Source organism: Poromitra crassiceps (genome assembly GCF_964638095.1).
Source record: "Poromitra crassiceps genome assembly, chromosome: 1".
Taxonomy (NCBI): domain Eukaryota; kingdom Metazoa; phylum Chordata; class Actinopteri; order Beryciformes; family Melamphaidae; genus Poromitra; species Poromitra crassiceps.
In genome coordinates, this window is record NC_139623.1 from 201,764 (window position 1) to 212,500 (window position 10,737).

General features: G+C 42.3%; 1 protein-coding gene across 1 annotated transcript in view; it reads right to left on the minus strand.

Annotated features, from left to right (window-relative positions):
* The window catches only part of crebrf (creb3 regulatory factor), a gene marked incomplete at both ends in the record, with an annotated part of 95,171 nt that overhangs the window by 80,355 nt on the left and 4,079 nt on the right, over positions 1 to 10,737 (minus strand). The window contains one exon of the mRNA XM_083646409.1: positions 2,405 to 2,568. Within this exon, the coding sequence (XP_083502535.1) occupies positions 2,405 to 2,568 (164 nt within the window). The remainder of the gene's footprint in view (positions 1 to 2,404; positions 2,569 to 10,737) is intronic.

Here is a 10,737-nt window from a genome sequence, read left to right on the forward strand (position 1 = left end):
AACCTGTGCAGTAGCACCCTTTCATCGCATTTCGTTGGTGGTGGTCTCCCCGAAGTTATAGCGCCAGCAGTAAGCCGCCGTAAGTCGCTCGTTGCGCAGGGGCGAGTCTAAAGTCATAGCGCAGCAGTAGCAATGCTCCGAAGTAAGTCGGTGGAACAAGTGTGGTCTCCCCGAAATTATAGTGCCAGCAGTAAGCCGCAATGTGAAATGAGCAATTACCTCTGTGAAATGAGCAACAATTTCTTACAACTTACAACTTAGTGATTTTGCCATTTTTTTACAATAGATTAAAGTAGTAATCCATGAGACCCAACAGAATTAACATCGTAACACTAAGAGGAACATCTAGTTTAATAATCAAACATTAAACTAGATGTTCCTCTTAGTGTTACTATGTTAATTTTCCTCCCACACAGTTGCTCATTTCACAGAGTCATTCTTGCGGCTTCCCCATCACACACGGAAGAACAACAAAAAACAACGAATGACAGCGTTTTCATGTGATGACTGACAGCTAGTTTGAGTGATGCCTGACAGCTAGTCTGCAGGAGGATCGACAACGTTTTTGTGTGAGACGAGAGGAGTGATGCCTGACAGCTAGTTTGAGTGATAAGTGAGGCAGGAGGAATGACAACGTTTTTGTGTGAGGACTGATGACTGACGAGTGACGCCGTATTGTGCGATGACTGACATGTGAGGAGTGACAGTAATGCAGGAAGAATGACAGCGTTTTCGTGTGAGGACTGAAGGTGTTTCAGAGCACACTCGACATGGTTTACTATAGGAGACATGACAACTGACAACGCTTAGACTGAGGAATGATAGCCTATACTCTGACGGACGAGGACGCCCTAAAATGGTTGCCGTACAACTGATGCAGCTCAATTTCTGACAATGATTTGTGGTCCAATTTTACAGGTCACCAATCCAAATCATCCTCCATCTTCTGGTTCATTTACACATTTCTCCTATTCCACGGACAAGCTTCAACATGCTGCTGTCCGCATGACAGAGTGCGTCACAGGCTGTCAGCTGCCAGCCTCAGGGGAGCTGAATGACACAAGCATGGAGAAAAAAGGTAGGAAGGATTTCAGGGATCGACACTACCCGTGGCCGTACGAGTACTGTAGTCTACTCGTCTCCAGCTAGTAGTAAAATGCAATATACTAGGCCGAGGCAAGAGATGAACTCAGCACATGTACATTCGGGCAGTTCGTTTTTTAGTTTGAAATGGGAAACGCAAATACCATAGTTATTTGAAAAACAAAAAACAAACAAAAAACTGACGTACATGGACCCGGTCGCCATAGACGAGATAGACGCTGGTCTCTAGTGATTGGTTAGGGAAAATTGAATTTCCCTGGGGGAATCCCCTCGTAGACATTGCTTAAACAGAGGGCAGTCTCAGACTAGAAGGTGGAGATGTAAGCCCCTTCTAAAGATGCAGTGAACTTCTGATCATAACCAGACACTAGGCGGTCGGCCTGCATGTTTAGAAACAATTATCCGCTGTATGCGCACTCCCGCGAATGCGGATCATTACCACCCGAGCCCCTAGTAGAAGGTCCGCATCGCTGGCAGAGCAGCTGTAGTTTAGCAGCTACCACCTCATTATCCGGAACATGCCTTGAGTGGGCTGGTGGGTAAATGGCACTTTACAAAACATTCATGTCCTCGTGATATTTAATAATTTCATGAATGGACGTAGTTACGCGGATGGATTATTTGGAAGAGAGCCAAATTGGTGAGTAAACAGGTCAAAGTTCACCCAAAGTTTAACATTAGTGCGACCACTATTTTGAGGCTTTTGGGCGATGTAACAAGGCAAGCGCTCACTTTTTGGCACATTGCCACCGCACGTTATCGCCTGAATGCATCGGGAACTTCACAGTGAGACACGTGCGCTATGGAGTAGTGGAGAAAAGTGTTGGGCCGAGATGTGGTGTTGTAGATGTAGATGCAGCGTATGGTCTGTGCCTGGGCCGAGATGTGGTGTTGTAGATGCATGTAGATGTAGATGTATGGTCTGTGCCGGTGCTCTTTTGACCTGTGCGTTTTGGGCATTGCCAATTCCTGCCTCAGGCTCTCCTCCGCAACACCCCCCCCCCCCCCCCCCCCCCCCCCCCCGCCTGCTCTACTCGCCATCAGCAGAAAAAACTGAGCATTTCCCCATGTTTAGAAACAAAGATCCCTCATGTCTAGAAGGGTAAAACCGGCAAATATCCTGCCCTGACTAACGACCATGGTCCAGACTTCATGTTTAGAAGTGGCTAAAGATCCCTCATGTCTAGAAGGGTAAAATTTGTTAAATGTATTAAAAAAAAAAGTGTAATGATGGCCCACTTGCAATACCTCCGTGGCCCACAGGTTGGGAATCACTGCTATAGAGTATGTAATGCAGTACCTGGTGAGGTCCTCCCAGTAGGAGTCCCACTGTTCGAATGCAGAGCTGCTGCAGAGTGTCTCACACTCTCCCGGCCCCATCAGCTGATCCACACAGCCCTCCACCTCCTTCCCTGCATCTGCACTGTCCCCACACGGGCTCTGCCCCCGGCTCATGTCTCTGTCCTGAAGAGAAGAGAAGAGATTAGTCTTAACAGATAATCTACTCTGTGTTTTTGTTGTTGGAGTACTATTACAGTAGAGGTATAGTTAAAGAAATGTAGGATTACAAAGCAAAAACTGATTACTGCAGCCCAAAACTGTGAACTGCGCAAAGTATGGTGAAGAGCTAAAATATGCTAGGTAAAGAAATCAGATCTACATCCAAAATCATAGTCTAGCTCAGCCATTCCTAACCAGGGGTATGCAATGCATACCCCTGTCAAGTCTGACTGTCAAGTCAAGTGGATTTTATTTATATAGCGCCAAATCATAACAAAATTTATATCGAGATGCTTTCCAAATACAGCAGCTATAAGACCAAGCTCTTTATTTTAGTCTGTTACACTACTCTGTGAAGAGGTCACGTTCATGCATGTCAAGACTGTGTGCAAACCAGCTAGCTAGCAAACAGGAGAAATGGCCCAAACGTCCAGTTGCTGTCACTCCAGATTGCAAAAGGAAAAAAGCGGCCAAACATTGGCAGTTCAGTGAAAATATATTTTGTATGGATTTACTTGTATGTCCGCATATTAAACTCAAAGTACTCTGTCACTCCTGCAGCCCTGCATGCAGGGCGAACGTATCTCCGGAACCGTATTGTCCTTTACAGGCATCGCGATCTGACCGTCCATTTACCATAAAATATAAAAATGTCTTTGATTGGATAGTGAGAGGTGGGCAACCTCAGGGCTAACAGGAGAGAGACAAAGTAAAGCGGGGGGTTGGGAGTTCCAAGTTACTGACCAAACACTCTATTTCAGTGATTGCTGTCAGAATATAGAGCCATTTAACACTTATTTTAACACAAAAACATCGCTGAATACAGCTTTAACTCCTCATGAGACCGCCTGTCATTATTTTTTGAACATCAGATGGTGCTTGAGTGCGACCGTGTTTCTGGGCTCTGAGTTTGCTTCCCCAAGGTGGCCGGCCGTCAAAATCATGAGGGGTGAGGCTTTGGAGCAGTGTGTGTCTGCTGCACTTTCCTCTGTGTGTGTCCATGAGGACTGGAGGGTGTCACAGGCGGATTGGTTAGTAGCCAAGGCTATCACGTTTGAGCGGATGACTGGCCTGGCTATGGCTGTGACTTGAGGGTGTGGCCAACCTCACACTCAGTGGTTATTCTTAGTAGGAAGTAAAAGAGAGTTGCCTGGCGTTGCACAGCTTGGTGACACTCCATGAGGACGCTGAGAAAAACTAAACCCCTTTCCAAAGATAATGACCGACTTATGCTGGTGAAACCATGCACCACCCCCATACTGTAGATACTAATTTATTTACTTTTTGTGAGTGGTCCATGATCAGTGAACCACCCAGAGACCACCACCCAGGGGAAACATGCACACTGTATGCACTTCGCCCGCACAGTTATGGTTGCATAATAACGTTCGCTCAGACAAGCACTACTGTATTGCTGTCCGGCTAACCGGCTAGGTGGCTGTTCGAGCCCTAGATAGACTGAGCTAATAGTAGGGTCATCTGTGGCACTTCCGTGACCGTGGAGAGCGAAGGTCCGTTTCTCAATGGATTTGTCATCTAGGAGGGTTAATAAACAAATTTAGCCGGGGTGTATTTTTAAAAAAGGCGGGGAAAATATTTGAGAGACCAAAATCCAAAATGTCTGCCGTGGAAATGAACTTTTTAATGGTTTGACCTACAATGATGCACAATACATGGTTTCAGAGCTTATTCTGGTCAAGGAATACATATTTGGTGTTTATATAATGATTTGACTTATTTTTTACCTTCAAATCCAAGATGGCTGCCAATTTTGAGCTCTAAAAGGCAGTTTTTTCAAAATCATCATAGAGCCTTCATATTAGGCTTGAATGACAGGTCTTCTCATGATGAGTTGAATAATATACAGTATAAGTACACAGAAGTAATCTCTGAGGTCATTAAAGTCAATGTTTGTGTGTAAACAACAGTTGCTGATTTGCGGTTTGTAGGCTACTGAGAATATGGTGTCCAGTTCATCCCATCACATTTTCATAATGAACCAAAAACAATTTTGCACTATAGCCTAACATAAAATAATATTCTGTATGCAAAGCTAGCAAGGTTAGTTGCTTGAGCTGAATTTAAAGGTCAACTCAAAACAAACAATGAAATTAACTTTGAAATTAAAACTGAATCCTAGGCTACTAAATTTCATCAGCACACAGTAAAGGAAACTTGTCTTTGAACTCCGCTGACTGTCTAGTCCTAATCCCTGTTGTGCAATGTCCCTTTTCAGTGAAGTTTTTGTTTTTGTTAAGAGTATGGACTTTTAATCTTGACCTTGTTGGTAGGCAACGGCCCTTTTTCAGTCAAGCATTTTCAGATTAGCTCAGTCAGTCTGTGAAGCAGTCAGTGTCAGCACTTGCGCGAGCTCGCTTTTTCTCTAACTAATGTTAACATTACACACTTTAAGACACTTTGTTTGAGGATATAAAAGGAGGTACGGTGGTGTAGTGGTAAGCACTATCGCCTCACAGCTCGAAGGTCGTGGGTTCGATTCCCACCTGGGACGATGTGAACGCTGAAGGAATGCGTGCCCATCCGCATGTCCTCGAGTGCCCACCGCCCGGGTGGCGTCGTCAAAAGGGCCTTTCTGTGTGGAGTTTGCATGTTCTCCCCATGCCTCCCGGGGGTTTCCTTCATATAGGAACCCCCTTCACCAAAAACATGCAATATCCTGGTTGCTAATGTGGTTCCTCTTCTGGTCGTTAAGGGCGCCTGTTCAGAGGGAGGGGAACTGGTTGGAATAGTGTGAACCTCCCACGTGCTATGTCCTACCGGTGAAGCTTCCCCTGTCAGGTGAAAAGAAGCGGCTGGCTAACTGCCCATGTCTCGGAGGAAGCATGGAGCCAGTTTCGGCTCTCCCCAGATCGGCAGAGGGTGGAGTAGCAACCAGGATAAAGAAATTACGTTAGCACTAATGGGGGATAAAAATGGGATAAAAAAATCGGGGGGGGGGGGGATATATAATAAAATAAAAACTTTGTTTGAGGATATCAACGTTATTCACTAGTCTAAAGATAGTTCTACCATCAAGAACATATAAAACAAAAGCAAAAACTATTTTTATTTGCAGAAGTCATCATTGATATTTGGTGTTAGCTAACGTTAGGTAACGTTATTATTTTTAGCTAAAGTTAATGTTATCTGTCTCCACACTTCTGTCAACTGACATATGCATTTGCTTTTGAAAATAAACAGCGTATAACAGCAATATAATATAACAGTATTATAATAGCGAGTTGCTTTCCCTCCCAATGAAAGACAAAGCACACAATGTCCTATGAATGTGTCCTAAAATGTGACAAGCCTTGCAAGCCCACAAAGTGTCTTAAAGTGTGTAATGTTAACATTAGTTAGAGAAAAAGCGAGCTCGCGCAAGTGCTGACACTGACTGCTTCACAGACTGACTGAGCTAATCTGAAAATGCTTGACTGAAAAAGGGCCGTTGCCTACCAACAAGGTCAAGATTAAAAGTCCATACTCTTAACAAAAACAAAAACTTCACTGAAAAGGGACATTGCACAACAGGGATTAGGACTAGACAGTCAGCTGAGTTCAAAGACAAGTTTCCTTTACTGTGTGCTGATGAAATTTAGTAGCCTAGGATTCAGTTTTAATTTCAAAGTTAATTTCATTGTTTGTTTTGAGTTGACCTTTAAATTCAGCTCAAGCAACTAACCTTGCTAGCTTTGCATACAGAATACTATTTTATGTTAGGCTATAGTGCAAAATTGTTTTTGGTTCATTATGAAAATGGGATGGGATGAACTGGACACCATATTCTCAGTAGCCTACAAACCGCAAATCAGCAACTGTTGTTTACACACAAACATTGACTTTATTGACCTCAGAGATTACTTCTGTGTACTTATACTGTATATTATTCAACTCATCATGAGAAGACCTGTCATTCAAGCCTAATATGAAGGCTCTATGACGATTTTGAAAAAACTGCCTCAAAATTGGCAGCCATCTTGGATTTGAAGGTCAAAAATAGGTCAAATCATTATATAAACACCAAATATGTATTCCTTGACCAGAATAAGCTCTGAAACCATGTATTGTGCATCATTGTAGGTCAAAGCATTAAAAAGTTAATTTCCACAGCAGCCATTTTCGATTTTGGTCTCTCAAATATTTTCCCCGCCTTTTTTTAAAATACACCCCGGCTAAATTTGTTTATTAACCCTCCTAGATGACAAATCCATTGAGAAACGGACCTTCGCTCTCCACGGTCACGGAAGTGCCACAGATGACCCTACTATAATGCGAAACTTTCTTTTTCTGATTTCCCCCCCCATTTTCTCCCCAATTGTACTTGGCCAATTTCAGGCCCTAGCCTGCTGCCCCGGTCGCTGCTCCACCCCCTCTGCCGATGTGGGGAGAGCCGTAGACTAGCACCCTGTTTCCTCCGACACATGCGCAGTTGCCAGCCGCTTTTCACCTGACAGCGGGGAGCTTCACTGGCAGGACGTAGCACGTGGGAGGATCACGCTATTCCCACCAGTTCCCTTCCCCCCCTTACAGGTTTCCCCGACCGACCTGAGGAGGTTCTAGTGCAGCGACCAGGACACATACATCCAGCTTCCCACCTGCAGACACAGCCAATCATGCCTGTATGGATGCCTGTCCAAGCAAGCCGGACATAACACGGGGGTGCGAACCTGCAACCCTCGTGTTGGTAGTTAGGGAATCTACACTACCCGGACGCAGAGCTAATGCGAAACTTAATAACCACTAGCAGGGGCACCATGACAAGGGCCACGTATTGAGATCAATCAATCGTCCCCTCAGGAATAAAACATCGACTGATTTATAGTACATTATAGCTTTAGATTTGATTTGATTAGAAAATGTATTTCGAACAGTTAAAAAACAAACAATAATATTAAAACAATACATAAAAAAGGGGCAGGAAGAAGCCAAGGCTTTTCGGGTCCTACCCCCAGCTTTATGCACATAGGCTAGACAGTCCTGGCAAGACACTACAGTGCAGACAATATGAATCTCTTTAGTGCAGACATAGTGCAAACAATATGAACCTTTTTAGTATTGTCAATATCACATATCATACAATAATATACATTATTACTATATATATACCACTATTAATATATACTATTACTATCAACCATAGAACACCAATACCATAGATCAATACATAATATATTCCATAAATCAATATATTCTACTATATATACATACACACACACAAAGTATATATACCATATATATACACATAATACACAATATATACATAATATATTCCATAGATCAATACATTCAACATACTCAATATATACCATATATACCACCGTTAAAATATGCTACTAATATATATCATAGAGCAAGACATACTGATATATAAAATTGAAGTTCCATTCATTTGCATTTTCATATTCAAATAAGATAATTGCATACACATAATTAATGATGAGTTATCACATTATATGCACTCATATAGACAGACAGCATAATCTGTCGTGGCATTGAGAAGGTCAATGCATTCTGACACACACTCATAGACATGGCGCCATCTTATACAAATAGTTATTAGCACATAGGTTAAAACAAACTTTTCAACCTCTGCCTACAAGCAGACAGATATCAAGGAGGATATCCTTCTTCTGCTATGGCCTTCAGAAAACTCTGCATGTCATTGGCCTTGGTGCCCAAAACACACGAACAGAGACGCACACACTTCCAAAACATCCCCTCCTCTCTCTGTTCCTCTCTTCTCCGCTTACAGTATAAAGACAATGCATTTTGTGAGATCTTCACTGCATTCTGTTACCTCTGTATTACATACATCATGTGTACATTGAGAAGTGAATACAGCCCTTCTGCTATGCAGTTAGCAGAAGTATATGTCATGGCTTAAATACAACTGATTGATCCAACTTTCCTGACTCTATGGCTTCATTCATATAATTGGTCATCGTTTTCATATTGGCTAAAAATGCTATTGTTTACACAGCAGATGAGGAGTGGTGAAATTCCATTCTACAACACATACTATAGATCAATACAATTATATATCCAGGCCTTACACAGAAAACAATAAGTCAATAATATGACTCCCTCCTCCCTAATATACCTTCCAAGAATCACTTCCTTGTATTTCCTTTTGAACCTTTTGAACATATTTTACAAAGTTTGACTTTGTCATCTAAATTATTCCAGAGACTCACCCAACAAATCGAAACACACATGCTTTGGAGTTTAGTTCGATCATAAGGCTGTCTCAACTTACATTTCCCTCTTAAATTATAATCCCCTTCTCTAGCCGAAAACATTCTCTGAATGTTTCCTGGAAGTAATTTGTTGCTGACTTTAAACATTATTTGTGCTGTTTTTTAATCCACCAAATCCAAGAATGTTTGAGTACATTATGTAACTCTAAGAACAGAGCATTTGTGTGTTCAAGGTAACCTACATTGAATACTATCCTAATTGCTTTTTTTGAAGGATACATATTGCTTGTAGGGTGCTTTTGTGGGTGTGTCCCCACACCTCTCCACAGTAGATCAGGTGTGGTCGTACTAGAGAGCAATACAGTGTGTACAGTGTCTTGTGGTTTAAAATGTGCCTTGTTCTACTAAGAACACCAATGTTTCTTGACAATTTAGAACGCAAATAATTCACATGAGGTTTCCAACAGAAGCTGTGGCCAATTATTACTCCCAAAAAAATATTCTCAAAAACTCTTTCTAACAAAACATTTTCCAATTTATATATAATACTTTATTTAAATTTCAATGTAATCTTTCACCTAATCAACACTGGCAGCTGTCCCCTTACTACCACATACTGGAGGAAACTTTCTCTGGCCCTGCAATTCAAAATGTCTTGGCACAGAAAAGTATTCTTATTTATCAGGAAGGAACACAACAAATATTGAAATAATCGGGGGGACTCTTTATTTGGCATATATTGGGCCTATCTATTGGAAAAATACAAGCCATTTAACCCATGTCCACCGTGGAAAATAATTAGTTGGTTTAAGTAAAACGGAGTAAGTAAATCCCCCTAACATCCCATTCATGTGCTGATAAGAATATTTAGAGCAAACCAGTGAGCAGCTATAGCTGCCTCAGCTCACCCTCTCAATGATGAGAGCCTGGAAAATGTCATGTGGCTGTCAGTCAATTAGCCATGGGCCATTACATTGAAATGCCAGGCCGGTGGTGAGGTGATTGCATGCAACTGTGCAGTGAAAGGAGAGGCTGGTTTTCTTTGTGGTAAAAAAAAAACATTGGACATTGTCAAGTCCGCTGCTGCGCTCTAAGGGTGCTTTCACACTTGGGACCCAGGAGCGGAACCGAGCACACTTGTCCCCAAATTGACCCCAGGTCCAGAATGTTTGACGAGTGTGAACGTTGCCTTCCGTGCCTGGGCGCAGAAAGGGGGGGCCGTGACAGGGTCCATTTGAAAAGGTGGTCTGGGGAACGCTTGGGTGTGCTCAGGGACGGAACACAAATGTAAACTTCTGTGATAATGCATTTATTGAAGACCTGAACAACATACAGTGGGACAGTGTAATTGAGGCTACTCATACTGAAGCTGCCCTACATGCATTTATGAAGTCATTCTCATCTGTCTGTGACGAGCATGCGCCTATAAAAAAAACTTACTGTCAGATCTGTCAAAGCACCTTGGCTCGATTCTGACCTAAGAAGCTACATGAAAGAAAGAGATCAACTGAGAAGAACTGCTGTAAATTCAGGGAACTCAGAGGACTGGCTAGCATATCGTTCTTTAACTCATTGAGTGCCAATGACGACAATCGTCGTCAATTCGTTTAGTAACGTAGAGTGCCAATGACGACGATTGTCGTCAATTGCGTTTTTTGACGGTGGGACGTGGATCAAAGCCTATTACATCTCCTATAAAAATATGGGAGCTATTGAATGTGTATAACCTATTTTACAGACCCATTAGGTGGCGACAGTGCTCTCCAGATTAGAGAAAGTTGAGTAAAAAACAGAGAAGAAGTCGTTGGGGAAACGGAACCGCAGTGAATAGTTAGATAATTATTTTGAAATCAAAAAATGATTTAAAATTAAGATTTCGTTTGCTAAAAATTATACAATAATATGTTATGTATTCAAGAAATGATTAGGCTACATC